Raw genomic sequence first — 17,920 nt, forward strand, 5'->3', positions numbered from 1 at the left:
AAGTCATACATTTGTGTGAGGAACAGATTGAAATTTAAATGTATTTCCATTCAATGATACAGTGAGCTGTGAACTGCTGCAAACAGATTCATTGAATCAATGAGTTGAACTTGAGATCCAGGCCAGTTAAAGACATTTAGATGGTTTGTGAACTAATCAGCAATGAAATAAAGATCCAAGTCCAAAGAACAAATTGAATTGTGCATTTGCCATCCCTACTTCTTTCATGAACTTCCATGAGAGTGATAAGAACAGCTAGGGTAAGAATTAATAAATTAACACATTTCGGTCTGTTCCCCACACTAAGTCATCGAATGGTTTCAGAAGACTTTGAGTTGTGGAGTAATAGAGCACAAATTTTAAGCTATTGTCTGTTCCACATTTTAATGCATTAACGTCTTAAAATTCAGCTTACTGTAACATTTTGATGGCAAAACATTAAACACAAACGACTGTATTTGATTTAGTAATGTCATTTCATGGTTGGCCTGCAACTATTAAAATCATTGTATTGTTTCATAATTGTATTAGTATGTGCTTATAAGCTATTTATTATTAAACTGTAAGGGAGTCGTATATTGTGGATATTGCAACTGAAAGAGCCATTACTATTCATTAGCATGAGGGAAACCAGGAAACTTCACGCTGTTGCTTTATTACACTCATTTTTTGTTCAGATTAAGCTTCTGACGCAGAGGGTCTCTTCTTCTTCACACAATCCCTGCTCATCTCTTTATATTTTAGCATGCAAGCAGCGCATGTTACCACATCAAAGGGATCGGCTTGTCCAAGATGTAATCCCAAATACAGGCTCTGTGTGCGTGAATACTGAAGGTATACCCACAGTAAACGCGCACACACACACAAAGATCCATTTTATTAAGGGTTTACATTTAGCAAAGCACTCCTACTGTTTTCACATTACTGTCTTTGTGTGTAAAAGTCAAGCACATTCTTGATGTGCACTTACATAGTCAGACTCATAAATGCAGTAGACGGGCTGGTATGGTAAGACAGACCCAGAGGAGTCTGATTCAAAAGGTCATTTAACACCTTACGGAAATCGAATGTGACTCTGCATTAAAGCAATGGGCCTGTGGATAGACTTGGACATTCAGTATCGTGTGTGTGTGTGTGTGTGCGTACATATTTTTCTATCCTGTTGGTGACTTAAACCTGAATGCACACAGACTAATGGGGACTTGTGTCACTGTGGGGACCTAAATTGAGGACCCCGGGTGAACACGCTTATAAATCATACAGAATAATTTGAAGAGTTCAGATGCAAAAGCCTCTAAGTGCCATTTGAAATTTTCTTCTAGAATGATAATTTTTATCAAGCTAGTATATTTAAGTTCATTAATTTCACTTCAATGGGGATGAAGATTATCTATGAATTGTCATTTAAGCGAAATTACTGAACTTAAATACACAAGCTTGATAAAAATGATCATTCTAGAAGAAAAATTCAAATGGCACTTAGAGGCTTTTGCATCTGAACTCTCTTCATTTATTTTTTTAATGTAAAAATGCAGAATGTTTCCTGTGATGTGTAGGTTTCGGAGTAGGAGCAGTCCAAGAAAGAGGATAGAAAGTTTGTACACTTTTAACCCAATTTTGGAAAAAATATGGACAAACCCAGCCATTGGGTTACATTTTTAACCCAATAGCTGGGTTTTTCCATATTTTACCCAAAATTGGGTTAAAACAACCCAGCATTTTTTTAGAGTGTACAGTATAAAAACGTGATGTAAAAAAAAAAAAACTATGATCACCATAAGACACCTCATTAGAACTGATTTGTGAGCTCTTTCTCAGGGACACCAGTCCTCGACATATGAGTTTAAGTAATGGTTACTGTTTGCTAAACCATTTATTCATTTATTGCCCTTTTGCATTTAAAACTTAAAGCACACTCTAAAAAATGCTGGGTTGTTTTAACCCAATTTTGGGTCAAATATGGACAAACCCGAAATGTTGGGTTAAAAATGTAATGTAAAAATTTAACCCAACGGCTGGGTTAGTCCATATTTGACCCAAAGTTGGGTTAAAACAACCCAGCATTTTTTAGAGTGCAACCTTTAAGTTTCATATTTTCAAGATTTGCTTGAAGGTAGCTGCATTGGTCCTGTCAAACCTGCTTATCTTATGCCTTGCAAATTTACTAAAGGATAAAGATCTTCAAACATTTTAACAACAGCATGACCATTCTGGCTATTTAGAGTATAAACTGAACAATCATCATATTTAAGAAGTGAACATGTAAAGATGTAAAAAGGAGGTCGAAGTGCTTCCAGGTGGAATTGCAAGACAGCAACTCTTTTGATATTATTGATATGCTTTTTGGTAATCGTTCAGTATTTCTTAGCCGCTATGTTTGCCACATGCTACCCAGTAGGCAGTGCTGCTCGTAGAGACAGTGCATGTGTCTGATTAAACACGAGACTGGCACTCAATTAATACGCTAAGGCTCAAAAAATTGAACATACACACACAACATCACAGTGAAAAAGAGAGAGGAGCTCATGAGGAGCAAAGCTAATGATGTTCTTGTCATGTCCAATCAGAAGCTCTTCCTAGCAGATCACAGCCATAACAGGCCAGCTGACGTCTATGTCGCATTTCCTGTTTCTGTGACGCAAGGAGTCAAGTTTTGAAATATAATATAAAATAGTGTCAGTATGAAATATCAGTCTACATTTCCAAACATTCCAATCTTTTGCCATTAATTGTAATATCAAGAGTTGCGTCGCACAGTAAAGAACTTATCTGAAGCAGAAGGGAGGAGCAGCAACTGGCTGTGGTTGAGACAGAAATATTCTGTGTATATTGCACGGATTAAGGGTGGTGTTTGGGCAAATATTGTGTTTGACCATTGCCACTGAACCTACTTTAACGAAGACAGTGGGGCACGACAGCCTTAGTCAAATGGGTTGGTGCGTATGGTTGGGTCGCGGAGAGATTGTGAGATTGTGATTAGGTCACATGTGAACTACGGTGGAAGGAGCAACCTCAGCAGCAGGAGGGATGTAAAGGTCAGTAAGCTGGGCTGAGTTGAGTGGGGGACGGAGGGGGGTGACTCTGAGATGCCAGAGTCACTGTCGAGCCCTCTTGAGGTGTCGTGGACTATTCGACGAAACACTGAGGACGGAAGGTGCCCACTTGAGATGTCCCCTACTCGGCTCAATCCAGACGGTTGACGTGTTGGTCCACTAGGGAGAACATACTGTAGTTGCAGCTGTTGTGTGTGCTGACGCGGCAAGTACACTGCAGCTGTTAACGCTGGACAGAAGGAGATTCACATCATCATAAGGAAGGAAGCGTAAATGGATGGAGAAGCATAGTGTAAAGCTACGCCTAAGTTTGTGCTTATCTTGGCGAAAGTCGAGTACAAATCAGCATGAAGTTTTAACATCTACTCTCGTGTAATGGAAATCAATGTTTGGTTTGACCACTTGCACATAATTTTTCAGGTAGCTTCTAAATGAATTTGAAAATCCTATCAGCCTGCTCTATCTAGAGTTTCATGCCAAAACTTGGTATTTCTCTGGATTTTATCGGTCTCATTTTTACATTTTCGTGTAATCCCAGATGGACTCAATGATGCTGTTGTCAGATTTTTGTGCATTGCTGTCACTGTGATTGTATACAAAAATATCACTGGATTATTTATCACAATCAATGGAAAAAGGAATGTTTATTTGTAAAATGTAAACGGATATTTCATAATGACACAGCAAAAGATATAAATAATTCGATTTTTAAAATTAGATATAGAAGGCCTGTAAATAATTGGCTTAAAACCATTTTGTTTTGGTGAAAATACTAACGTGCATAAGACTTTTGCATAGTTCTGTGTGTATAGCCTATATAGTATTATTATTGAAATTTTACTAGTGAGTATTTATAAAATTTCTTCCATTGGAAGCGTCTCATTGTCACCCAGATTGAACCAGAAATGTATTTAATATTCCGTTTTCTCCTTCCGTGTGCTCCTCAGCTCTGGACCTTTATTAAAAAGTCCAGAAAAATGTCTTCAAAGCTGATATCAAGTCTAGACATCTTAGTGGGAGGTGAGCCCCCTCTGAGACACTTATGAGAGCAGACATTAGAAACAACATAATCAGTGTATAATAGGGACTTGACTTTGAACATCTCCTTTGTTAATTCAGTAAATCCATGAAGACATGCATAATTAAGCATAAGAACACTAGAACATATGTGATATGAAAAAATATGACGCGAATGGAATCAAAAGAGGTTCACAGGAACTGAATCATGCATCTTCTAAAATAAATCAATGCCCAAGCATAATTTGTCAGATGTCACTTGTTTTGATAATTTATTATCTTATGCGAATATGCAAATTCATACATGTTGAAGTGTGGCTTAAATGTCCCAAGCCATTTATGGTCAATACTTAGCAGTACTCGTACTACAGTATATAATACTACAGCATACTCTCAAAGAAAAGGTACAAAAGCTGTCACTGGCATGATACCCTCTCAAAAAGTACTAAAATGCACCACTTAGGGGTAAACGAGGTACAAATGTGTACCGTTTGAAAGGGTAACACGTCAGTGACAGCTTTTGTATCCGTTTTTCCGAGAGTGTCATATATGCACGGATGAGACAGGACACAAAATAATTGTATTGATTCTATGTCATAGCTTGCATGTTTTGCATGGGAAAAGAAGAAGAGGGCTGTCTGTAAACATCCATCAGTAAAGAAAGCCCGAATGACTCAGCACAGAAAACCGAGATGGAGAGAGAATAGAGCCATGAAAGAAGACATCCCGCTCTCTTGCATTATGCATCTATGAAATGGCTTATATGTCTACATTTGTCTTTGTTATGATATTCTGAATGCGAGAGAGAACGAGAGAGGAAAAAAGAGATTTGTTGCTCATCATCATGAACACAGGTGCAAGTGTGTGTGAGTTTTTCTTGCAGAAAGAAGTGAGTAATCAAAAATCCCAAACATACCTTGGCTTTGTTCTCACAGACGGCAAGCTCATCCTGCTCTGAAATGAACTGTCAATCACTCCGCGCACAAACGCATCCTGAAAATACCAGAAAAACACAACCTTAGGAAGTCTGATTACAGGTAAATAAAGTCATTGTGATCATTTTTAAACATCTAATATCCAAGTGCCCGTAAATGACTATTTAACACCTAAGACACCTTTCAATCCAGGCCAACTATTAGGAAAATGGATGATAATGAGACAATGTAATAACTATATGGGAGAACAAAGCATGCAGCTCTTTGAGAGGAACGTGTTTTTTTTTTTTTTTTTTTAGCCTTGTGTCTCTGGTGCTTTTTTCACTCTCTTTATTTCTCTCTCACATCACTGTATACACAAAAAGCAATACATGCTCACTTTTAGATAAATGCTGGGCCTAGACACTTCAAAATGATTTTAGAAAGAGAATGAACTTTTTACCATTGTATCATGTATATATTATCTCACTCATAGTTCATGCAAAGGCAAAATGAACAGAAACCTGTGTTAAAATGACCAGCTGTTTCCTGTCGTGGTAAGAATCCATCAGATTATATGATCAAATGGCTATTATGTTCATTGGAATGGGATAAGAAATGAAATAAGGACAAAGTACAGTTCCAAAGAAGAAGTGTGCTCATGTACCTTATTGTGATATAAGTGGCATAATCATAAATAAGTCGATCCAACTGAGCTGGAAACAACTCTGTGGGAAGCACCCCCTAAGATGCTGAAACACTATATGTCACAGTCACTCACAGCATTCTGCTTTCTAAACTTGTGATGTGAAGCAATTGTTAATTTTCTGCTTCACATTGCGATATACAAAACAATAAAATCGTCTTATCACAGATTTGTATTAATTAGAATGTTTAATAACTCTTCTTTCAATTGTATTTGTTCATCTGGTCCTATGCTTTGCCATTTTTTCGTTTTAGATTATGGTCATGTTTAAAGAGCTACTGCCCCCGTGTGGTCACCAGCCCTTAACACAACTCTGCCTTATCTACTGCTGGAATGAACTTTCTATGCTATAAATTCCTGTGCTATTAATATATTGGGGATATTACTTAACATTTAAACAATGTAGCCTCATCCAGTGACAATAAATAATGGTTTCTCAACCAATAACAATAAAATTGTTACATAGTACATGTAATGGAGGCCAGGCAGTGCTTAACGACTATGTGACTTTACTACAGCAGTCACTTCTTCTCTCTTTGCAATATAAACTACAACCTTTCTTTAAGGTATCATAACACATTATCAGAACAGAACAGAAATAGGGAAGGGTTGTTTGTATTGGCCTCTGAAAAAATCCACTAAGACGTAATGATATTATTGTTGAATGTTTCCCCCTTGTATTATTATCAGTGTAGTATAACTAGATTTTTTTGTTATTATGAAAGTGTTTACTTGGTTTTAGTTTCAGCTCTAAACAACATTTCACTTTAGAGTTAAAACACAACACACTCTTTAAAAAGACTACACAAATTATTTAAATAAATCAGATAAACAAGGTTTTGAGTTGCAAATGATATCTTCACTTTCAATTGAAATTGTCCTGCGACATCAAACAGTATGACGTGATTCAACTGATTCGATTCATGTGAAATGTAAAAGTTGAATATAAAACAGCTGGAGCAGGTCCTTCTGGTGGCTCCCTATTAGCCCACTCAGACTTGGTTCCTAGAACTCATTCTCCTCGTGACAGTCCCTCCCTAGCCCATTGCTCTGAGGAAGGATCTTCTGACTCAAAGACAGAGCACCCTATGGCACCCGCGTCCGGACCTCTGGAAACTCCATGTCTGGTCCCTGGACAGGACGCGGAGGTTCTAGGTGAGCTACCCCAGAGGTACTTAACACCATCACTTCAGCACAGGCGCACTCCACGAGACATGTGGAACCTGTTCATCAAGTGGTGTTCTTCTCACCAAGAAGACCCCCGAAGATGTTCGATAGGGTCTGTTCTTGCAGCAAGGGTTGGAGCGAAGGCTGTCTCCATCCACCCTCAAAGTACATGCTTCCACTATTTCAGCATACCCCGACCACATATCACGGTCGTCAAGTTCCTTAGGATAAAATCCTCCTCGACCCCCCTCCTTACCCTTTTGGGACCTTTCCCTGGTGCTTCGAGCACTTTAGGATGCTCCCTTTGAGCCTCTACAATCATCAGACTTAAAGCTTCTCTCCATGAAGACTTTGCTGCTGGTTACACTGGCCTCTGTCAAGAGGGTTGGAGACCTGCAGGCATTTTCGGTTAATTAATCGTGCCTAGAGTTCGGGCCAGGTGACAACCATGTTGTACTGAGACCCTGGCCAGGCTATGTGCCCTAGGTTCCTACAACTCCCTTCAGGTAGTGAACCTGAAAGTGCTGCCCCTGTAGGAGGCAGACCAATCCCTGGGTAAGCTTGTCATCTCTTAGAAGTGAAAAGACATTAAGTTAGTTCTGTTCAGCTTGTTTGGATCCTGATTATTGTAAAACAGTATTTGAAATTCAGTGTTTCTGTTGTGTATTTAAAATTTCCATTTACAGAGCAAATGACTGCGACTGTCTGTTTTAATAAACGTTGAATAATTACTTAGAAGTCACTGTCCTACATTCATGCTTTAAAAACGAAAGAAACCCACTGTACCTGCGCAAACGTGAGTCGAACTGCCACAAGTTATTTGCACATGCGCAATATGGAAAAATCCGCATGGGCTCCACAAGGCTCGGGAATATAAGCACGCGCGCGCGACTCTTGCAGGAGCGAAGTTCACAGCGCTGCTTTACTGCGCGCTCCCGCGCTGGAGATCTCCGTGCCGTCTCCGCCTTTCCAGCCTAAACTCGCTTTGTTTCGTGGGACAAACGCCATAAAATGGAAAAGATATATAGGTAAGAAGATAATAAAATTCAAATAATTTCACCAATGACTGTATAACTGATCTATTTGTTTACTTGGGAGATTTGAAACTTAAAATAATCAACAACAAAAAAAGTGCCTCTGAAGTTGCTACAATTGTCTTTAATGGGACAGACAGAAAACTCATAAAAAAATTCTATTCAAACAAAATGTATTTTTCTTCAATTTAATGATATGCCTTTTAAATGAAATAACTTTTAAACAGACCCCATAGAACAGAGCTTTCTTTGTTTCAGTGCAGATGTAAGCCTATTTAGTTGTGAATACAGTATTTATTCATGTGCCGTGAATATATGCATCATCATGCCATAAATATCAAATCCTTCTTAAATTTAGGAGTAAAATGGAGGAGAGCAGCTGCATTTGGGCCAATAATAGTGCATATATTTCTGTATTTGCTTTAGTAACACTAACTTTAACTTATATGTTCAATAAATCATAGTGTGCACATTCATACAGTGGTGTCCAAAAGTTTAAGTACATTTAAGTTTCATTAGAAATTATATTATCAATATTATATGGGTGAGTATGTGTGTGTTTGTGTGTATTTATAGTTCTGGTAGTTCTGATTAAGGGTAATCTGGATTGCGTAATCATATTTCAAAAATGAAATACTTGTAATTAGATTATATTACCTTTTAAAATACTCACAATCAGACAAGGCTACTCTATTTTATTAATTACTTGAGTACATATTATTCACACAATGGCCCATTTGTATTCATAATTTAATGATGCTAGATTTTTACTTTATTTATTTATTTATTTTTTGACCAATCGCTTATCCTGTGTTTGGAAAGTCCTCAAATTTAACAATGGTTAAATCATGCTGCTCTTATGTCATGACAAGGTAAATATTTCATATTTTTAGTAAGGGTTTTATTTTGATGATAGTTTTATTGTTTTGTTTTTTTAAAGTTACTTTACATTTTTATTATTTAGATGATTAGCTTTTCGTCAACTGCAGTTACCCAGTTGGGAAACACCGGTGTAATGTAATGTTTAAAGCATTTCAAGTTGTCAATAACAAAAAATATGATGGACTATAATGTCTTTCTCTTTGTATTTTTATATCAATATGGTACAAAATATTTCTATTCAAATCAATGTGATTAAATTAGGTCAAAAGTAATGAGTCCAAACATATTACCTAAAATATGTAATGCTATTACGACTGTTACTAACTAATTTGCATCATGTAATTTGAAATTAGTAACAGGCTACAATTTGTAAGTAATCTACCCAGCACTTCTTTGTATTCATTTCTTTATTAATTGTTTGGCTGCATGGAAATAAAATGAATGACTTTATAACTAAAGACCAGCTTCCATAGCAAGACAATGTCTCAAAAAGCAAAGGCTTGTCATATTTTTCTGTTTACTTTCACATTGTGTAAAATTTGTGATGACATAACTGTTTTTCTGTCCCATTAAACATTGTATTTGTCATTACCATAAAGGTTAATCCAGTGTCTCTGAATGCCAGGATAAAAAAAAAAAATGTCTATTGTGCACATGATAAGGCCAGGGGAGTTCAAATTAATCCGATTAGGGAATTATAGCATTCCAAAACACTTGATCGAAATACTACTTATGTTGTAACTGCTTCCCATGTTGAATAAGCATTGCATGGCTGAAATGTTTGAAATGGACAATGATAATTTCTCGGTATTTGGGATTAGAAGTGAAACAGAAAGTTTTCACTTGTTAACATTAAATGAAAGACTTTTGGGGAAATTAAGTGATATAGGCCCAATTGTAACCCTAAAACATTATGGGCCCTTTCATACACTCGACGTAATGCAGCGCCAGGCGTAAAGCGATTTTTTTCAGATGGTCCTCACTGCAGGAAACGAAATTCAGGGGGAGGATTTGGATCCAGATCCAACTCCTCTCACCTTACATATACCAGAACCTACCATCTCGGCCCCCTGATCCCTAACCCCACCCTAATCCTACCCATCTCGGCCCCTTGATTCCTAACCCCACCCTAATCCTGCTCATCTCGGCCCCCTGATCCCTAACCACACCCTAATCCTATCCATCTCGGCCCCCTGATCCCTAACCCCACCCTAATCCTACCCACCTTGGCCCCTGATCCCTAACCCCACCCTAATACTACCCATCTCGGCCCCTTGATCCCAAACCCCACCCTAATCTTACCCATCTCCCCCCTCTAATCCTATTGCAACATATAGCCTATATATATATATATATATATATATATATATATATATATTAGGGGTGGCACGGTACATGAAAAAACACCCGAACCGTTCGGTTCGCTTGTCTCGGTTCGGAGCGCGTGTGCGTCTCACGGTTCGACGCATGCGCAATGTAACCTTGTGCCCGTATGTGACGTGTGTTTTCTTTTCGCGCGACATAAACTTGTTCGACTTGGACCGGCGCTGCACAGAGCGATCGGTGAATAACATCAATCTAGCGCGAGTCGGCTCCGTATGCATTCATCACTTTCGCGGTATTTGATGTCATTACCGATCGCTCTGTGCAGCGCCGGTTCAAGTTAATAAACAAGCCAGTAAAAGTGGAGTATGGAGCGCTGCAGGTCACGGCACGCGGAGAAATGGCAAGTGGGAGAGATGAGGGAGTTGGAGGACGCGCCAGCGTCGTATAAGTCTATGGTATAAGTCCGGTGTGTGGGAACATTTTGGATTTCATGTTATGATATTTTAATTTAACTACAGTGTGGCACTTTATGTGTAGATAAGAGCTTCAGTCATACGTTTCCAAATACTGCACTTTAATTTTAAGTGGAAAAAAGTACCCTCACATTTTGGGAATAGAAGCATTGTTGATACTGTTTTTGTGTTTAGGTTGAATTTCAATTTCACTTTATGTTTATGGCCTTTGCTATTGCTATAGCTTAATTATCTATAGGCAATGAGGTTTCATGTATATTGACATTTAAAAGACAGTGTTTTAAGAGTTCCTCTCTTTTTCTTTTAAAAGATAGAATTTTGGTAAGAGCTACAAAAGTTAGCAGTTGATACATGAAAGTTAATTTCTTTGTGTAAATAAGATTTATGTGATAAAAATGCACAAGTTCTTGTAGAGATAGTGATACACATTCTCCTTTTTTTGCCAAATAAACAAAAAGCATGTCAATTTCTTCTCTCTTGCTGTATCTAAATCTCACCTAGCTTTCCTCTGAGATAGTCCCAAAATGTGCTTAAAGTCAAAGAGTCAAATTCAGTTTGTGCATGATTGCATGAATATAATATATATTTTTTTAATACTGTATCCTAAAGTGTGGATAATTAAGCTATATATCACATGCTGAAGTACATTTCTGGAGTGTTAAAGATTAAAAGAAAAAATAACAAGAACCGTACAGAACCGAAAACCGTGACCCTAAAACCGTGATACAAACCGAACCGTGGGTTTTGTGAACCGTGCCACCCCTAGTTTATATGCTATCTCAATGGCGGAAGTGAGAAAAAAAAAGCTAAGTTACTCATCTTTATTCTGCTATGTTCTAACATAAGCATTTACATTCGTAGCCTTAAAAAAGCATCATGTAGTTACCTTTATCAAATAAAACCTTTAACACCTTTAACAAATAAAAAACACCCACAACATACACAGATATTATTCTACAATTTCCATTTACAAGAAAATATAGGCTTAAACACCTGTTTCTCCACGGCGGGAGTGAGTGACATTTCAGGACAATGGGCAGCGCAAAAACTAGGCCAACTAAACTATTAGTTTCATCACGTGACAACACATAGTGAACATTACAGTACATGCCAGTTAGATAAATAGCTACACTTACGACTCGGACTCGACTGTCTTTGGTCTCGGTCTCGACTACAACACTGCACGGTAGAAGCACCAAATACCAAAGCCGGGCTGTCGTTGTCTTGCTGTATGGGGTAATCGATGTGTAAGGAGAAACGGTGGTTTTGAACCATTTTCTAATTTCCATTTTTGGAGAGTTTTCATCTGTTTGCTTTGTTTCGCGCCAACTGAAAATCATTTCATTCAAGTATTAATGTGCCTGATTGGGGGGGGGGGCGTCAGGGGGGTTTCCTCACAGCGTCACACTGGTTTTTATGTTGGCTTTATTGTATTTTGAGCTAATTAGCCGTTTGTAGACATATATGTGTACTATTTCTCACTGAAATGTGAATTAAATTAAACAGATATTATTTTGTAAATTATATCATAATTCAATTTGGGGGGGGCACAAAATACATTTGGGGGGGCATTGCCCCCTAATGCCCCCCCATAGCGCCGGCTCTGCTTTAAACCATGAGCTTAAATCGTTAAAATGGGCTTTTCCTGCCTAAATTGAAATATTCAGTCTTGCCTCTGTTTTTTACCAAAAGGGCAAGGTAAACACACCATACGTATAGAGCTTTGATGACAGTGATACAAACACATGGTACCAGACTGACTCATACACTGTGAGCAGGTTAATGACTGACTGATCAAAGGTCTGATGGGTGTGATCCTTACATAGACACAATTAGACACAGGTACACACACACACAAAAACACTGCTGCATTTATTTTACATGCATATACTCATAAAACAGCTCTTAGACTGCTGCAAGCACCATAGAGGCCATAGAGAGAGAGGATGAGAGGATATTCTGAATGAAGTTTTACATATTAAATTGAAAAATAGTGGAATGATCAAGATAAGTGTATAAATCAAGTTGTTATCTTTGTATTCATTTAGTAATAGGGAGGATATTACATTATTTACTTAAAACGTTACAATACTGAAGTCTCATACTAGCTTTTCTCAAAAGATGGAGTTTTCTTTCGCCACAAGAGAGCGCAGTTTACAACAATAACAAAGGCGTAGGTTTATGACGCACTGATGAGCTGAACGATGGGACTTGCTGTCAAGCTGATGATGGATCTAGCTGTTTATGGATGAGTGCAAACACTCAAGTTTTTTAACATTACAGTGGTATGGAGCAGGTCCTGATTTCTAAAGAGACAGATATCACACGCGAGTCCCGCGGATATAAAGGAATAAGGATATTTAACATTACAGTAGCCTAATTCTACAGAACTAACGTGCAGGATTACTCAGGTCAGTTTATTATATGAATTATACTAGGTAACGCAGCCCCGCTTCACTTGGCTTAACGTCACACTATCACACTAATGTGTGTTGGAAGTTATAATGTTATACTACATGTTTGTTCGTTTGCTTGCTATTCGAAACTAGCAGAGTAAGCTAGATCAACATATAACATACTGTAGGGTGACCATATTTTGATTTACCAAAAACCAGGACACTCGGCCCGGCAAACAGATGGGCCTACACAAATGATACTCGAGGTTTACTCAAAGATACCTGATTAATTTCAATACATTTAAAGTAGGTTATGCCTCCTCTGTATGAAAATTGTTATATTGTTATGAAAACAGGACATGTCCTGGGAAAACAGGACAGCTGGTCACCCTATTGACCATATTCAAACATTTCATCATGTTGAGCTAACGTCATTGATTTGTTTTATTTACATTTGCTCACCTGTCTAATAAAGCTGTTAACTCGTGACTCGTGAAGCTCTGTCGAATCCAAGTTAGTCGTGAACGCATCTTAAAAACTCCTTGTTTGTCCCAAAGTCTGCTTGTGCTTGCCATGGTCTATGTTTGATAACAAGAACTGCGCGACGCGTGCCGCTAAACGTTACACACGACGCAGACGCAGTTGTCCACGTCTGTCTCCATGGTTACGTCGGAAACCGAGGATAGCGCCGCGGATATTGCGTCATTGACTTTTTTTTTCCGAAATTGGGATTTCTCTGCAATAAAAACTATTTTGGGATATTGTAAGTATACAACTGTAGGAAATATATCAGATTGTGCAAGTGATTTTTGAATATTTTAATACAAAATTCTTACATATTGTACCGTGCAGTTGATGGAGATTTGTGGGATCCCAAAGATGTCAAAGACATCCCGATCTGGTGACTGTGGGGGCCATTTTAGTACAGTGAACTCATTGTCATGTTCAAGAAATCAATTTGAAATGATTCGAGGCTTTTGTGACATTGCATTATCCTGCTGAATCAGAGTATGGGTACATGGTGGCCATAAAGGGATGGACATGGTCAGAAACAATACTCAGGTAGGCCGTGTATTTAAACGATGCCCAATTGGCACTAAGGGGCCTAAAGTGTAGGCTACCAAGAAAACATCCCTCACACCATTACACCACCACCACCAGCAGATTGTGAAATAATCAGACCGGCCCGTTTGCCAACAACAACCATGCCAAGTGTTCAGGAGATTGTCTTGACCAGGACCACACACACACCTACATTGAAGCAGCTGCCATGTGATTGGTTGATTAGATAATTGCATTAATGAGAAATTGAACAGGTCTTCCTAATACTCCTTTAGGTGAGTGTATATCGCAATGACATGGTCTGTCAACAAATTACAGTACAAACAGTAAAAGCATAAATGTGAATCTTGTCCAGTCTTTTGCAATCAAACTCCCATAAAGGTGTAATCTACAATTTACAATAATTGTCATCAAAATTTTTACCATAGTTTACATCAGAACATCCCTCCAGAGTACACTGTTATATTCACAACATGACTAAGGAATTTGACTGTCTTATCCGTACACAATGATGCACTGGCATGTTTATTGACACAGATACTTTACTTTTCTCTACTATAGAAACAAGGTTTAATATAGATAGACAGACAGACAGACACTGTAGATATATTGATAGAGAGAGAGTTGTAGTTACTTTTTTATAATAAAAAGTTTTCTTCTTCTTGTCTTTATTTCCTCAGAAACGTCTAGCTTTTGCAAACTCCAGTCAAGCAACTTTTTGCCAATCGTTCATCATCATCCTCCTCCTCATCATCACAGCCATGGAGACAGTGGTGATCGTGGCCATCGGTGTACTCGCCACCATCTTCTTGGCATCATTTGTGGCGCTGGTGGTTGTGTGCCGACATCGTTACTGCCACCCTCCAGACTTTCTGCACCACTTTGATTCCAAGTATGTACCTGAGTGTACACTACAAAATAAGACATGACCTCATTCATTCCCACACTCAGGATTAAGCAGGCATCACCAATTTGCATGCCAATTCTGAACTATGAAAATACCTCTACTCTTCTTTTTTTTATATTCTAGACCTACAGTGGATTTGATTGGAGCGATGGAGACTCAGAGTGAACCATCAGAGCTGGAGCTGGATGATGTTGTCATCACTAATCCTCATATTGAGGCCATACTGGAGAACGAAGACTGGATCGAAGATGCCTCGTAAGCCTTCTCTCCACATTCACGTTCACAACCATAGTATTTTTATCAATACTTATATTCTGCTATTAACACTTTACTGATGTGTCTTTCTCTCAGTGGTCTTGTGTCCCACTGCATCGCAATTCTGAAGGTACATTTTGTGCTCAAATTTCAAGACCCAATTTTATAACATCATATAATTCATTTTTAAAGACATGGATAATTTGGGGTCAGTATGATTTTTTTTTTATGTTTTTCAAAGAAGTCTCTTACGTTCACCAAGGCTGCATTTATTTGATCAGATAAAATAAAAACATCGATATTGTGAAATAAGATGACAATTTCAAAATAATGGTTTTCTATTTTATTCCTGTGATGTCACAGCTGAATTTTCAGCGTCATATCTCCAGTCTTCACATGATCCTTCAGAAATCATTCTAATATGATGGTTTAGAGCTCAAGAAACATTTATTATTATTATTATTATCAATGTTGAAAACAGTTGTGCTGCTTAATATTTTTTTGTGAAAACCCATACATTTTTTAAGATCCTTTGATGGATATAGCTCAAAAGAACAGCATTTATTTGAAAAGAAAATCTTTTGTAACATTATGAATGATTTACTGTCACATTTGATGCATCCTTGCTGAATCAAAGTATTCATTTCTTTAAAAACATCTTACTGACCACAAACTTGACATGAACTGTACTGTAGTGTAAGTATAATAATAGACAGCATTGTTTGGGTTAATAAAAGGAGCGTCTTGATTCTGTACAGATATGCCACACTCTCACAGAAAAGCTAGTCGCCATGACAATGGGCTCTGGGGCAAAGGTCAAAGCACCTGCCAGCCTGAATGACATCATCACTGTGGCCAAACGCATCAGCCCAAGGTAAACAGTTTGAGGAGTTGATATGAAACAATGTTGATTGTTGAGTGTTGATACTGACACGTTGTGCCATCACAGGGTGGATGACGTGGTTCGATCTATGTACCCTCCGCTGGACCCCATTCTTCTGGATGCCAGGTAACGTCATATGCTAGCAGGGTCTATTGTACTGTATGTTTAAGTTTCTGCAAAGAAGTGCATTGACTTTGCCACATTTTTGTTTGGACCAGGGCCACAGCATTACTATTGTCGGTCAGTCACTTGGTACTGGTTACACGAAACGCCTGTCACATGTCTGGCAGCCTGGACTGGATCGACCAATCACTGCATGCAGCCGAGGATCACATGGTGGTGTTGAGAGAGGCGGCTTTAGCCTCTGAACCAGAGAGAGGTTTGCCAGAGAGAGAACAGTCAATCTGAATCACACACAAGACTTTGGCAGGCATACTGCATGTACATACACTATTATGAATGCGCCTGTAAAGAATTAGTGGGCAATACCTCAACATATCCATGGTGTGAAAGAGAAAGGCAACTTAGTTTCCATTGTTTCTTTCTCTCTTTCTTTAATTTTATCTGTTACATTCCAGTTTAATCTGTGGTCATACTGTCTGATATTTCCTCATGCTGGATTCAAATGTAGATGCTAGTGCTAAACAATTCCTGAAACAATCAAAAACATGAATGTATAAACCAACTGCAAAATGTGCTAAATGCTATTGCTAAGTTGGTTAACTAAACCTTTTATAAACATAATAAGATTTACCTTTTCTTTCTTGTGTCTCATATTTAAAGGACAACTCTGGTGCAAAATGAACCTTTTGGTCTAATAACATGTTGGTACCTAGTCGACCGTTTTGTTTCTCTGAGATTTGTTTTCATGATAATCGAATGTAAAGAGTTTTATCTCTAAAAACTGTTTAGCGTATAATGCTAGTATATAGGGCATAGAGTAATGAAAAATAAAAATCGCTAGTTAATGGGCTCTATGCACGGCGTTATTTCCGGTGAAGGATTAAGGATGCTCGATAACTTCCGCCGATCATAGAGTCCAATGCAATACCGAGAGTTTATATTGAATTTTATACTCCATGGTTATACTAATGAAACGTTAGTCACAAAAACATATAAAACAGACACCCCTCGTTGTGTTTATGCTTCTTTTTAAAATTATATTAAATAAACATAACTATATATAAAATTACATCTAAACGTATGTACGTTTCGTTTCAAAGACGGGAGGACAGTAAATATTGAAGACTCTGCCATAATCCCGTTTTCTCCGGTTTTCCTCCGCTTTAATCTACACAACCGGAAATGGACGAGCATCCTTACGTCAAATGCGGAACTTATGCGTGCATATAGCCCATACCACTAACAAGGCTCAAAATAGCCCCACACTAACACAGTAACATAATGAGGGTCTCGACCAGACCAAGTTTGCTGAATTTCATACAGTTCATTCAGCTCACTTGGGATGTCGTTCGTGGTTCACCAGGTCGAGACACTCATTATGTTACTTACTGTGTTAGTCTGGGGCTATTTTGAGCCTTGTTAGTGGTATAAACTAGCGATTTTTATTTTTCATTACTCTATGCCCTATATACTAGCGGTATACACTAAACAGATTTTGGAGATAAAACTCTTTACATTCGATTATCATGAAAAAAAATATCAGAGAATGGTATCACTACGTACCAACGTGTTATTAGACCAAAGGTTCAGTTTGTGCCGGAGTTCTCCTTTAAGTCTAGATGGTTCAAATTTTCATTATAGCATCAATAGTCACTTGTATTTTTTCTCTTTAAAATACAAATACAAATTCTGGTTCATTTTCTTATTTCCAGTTCAGTCTCA

At 38.0% G+C, this 17,920-nt stretch overlaps 1 protein-coding gene and 1 long non-coding RNA gene across 2 annotated transcripts in view; one reads left to right on the plus strand and one right to left on the minus strand.

The window, feature by feature from the left end:
- Positions 1-13,631, minus strand: part of LOC120489399 (uncharacterized) — a 71,441-nt gene extending 57,810 nt beyond the window's left edge. Inside the window, exons 1-2 of the long non-coding RNA XR_005624767.2 lie at positions 13,431-13,631; positions 4,987-5,063 (exon numbers count right to left, since the gene is read on the minus strand). This is a non-coding gene — a long non-coding RNA (uncharacterized LOC120489399). The remainder of the gene's footprint in view (positions 1-4,986; positions 5,064-13,430) is intronic.
- tmem98 (transmembrane protein 98) lies at positions 7,756-17,655 on the plus strand. Its single transcript, XM_039686178.2, has 7 exons — positions 7,756-7,885; positions 14,711-14,922; positions 15,061-15,192; positions 15,289-15,322; positions 15,951-16,066; positions 16,142-16,201; positions 16,294-17,655. The coding sequence occupies exons 2-7, from the start codon at positions 14,792-14,794 to the stop codon at positions 16,481-16,483; spliced, it is 663 nt and encodes a 220-aa protein (XP_039542112.1). The 5' UTR covers positions 7,756-7,885; positions 14,711-14,791; the 3' UTR covers positions 16,484-17,655.
- Positions 17,656-17,920: the final 265 nt, after the last annotated feature.

This window comes from Pimephales promelas, chromosome 3, assembly GCF_988280905.1.
Source record: "Pimephales promelas chromosome 3, fPimPro1.hap1.1, whole genome shotgun sequence".
Classification (NCBI taxonomy): domain Eukaryota; kingdom Metazoa; phylum Chordata; class Actinopteri; order Cypriniformes; family Leuciscidae; genus Pimephales; species Pimephales promelas.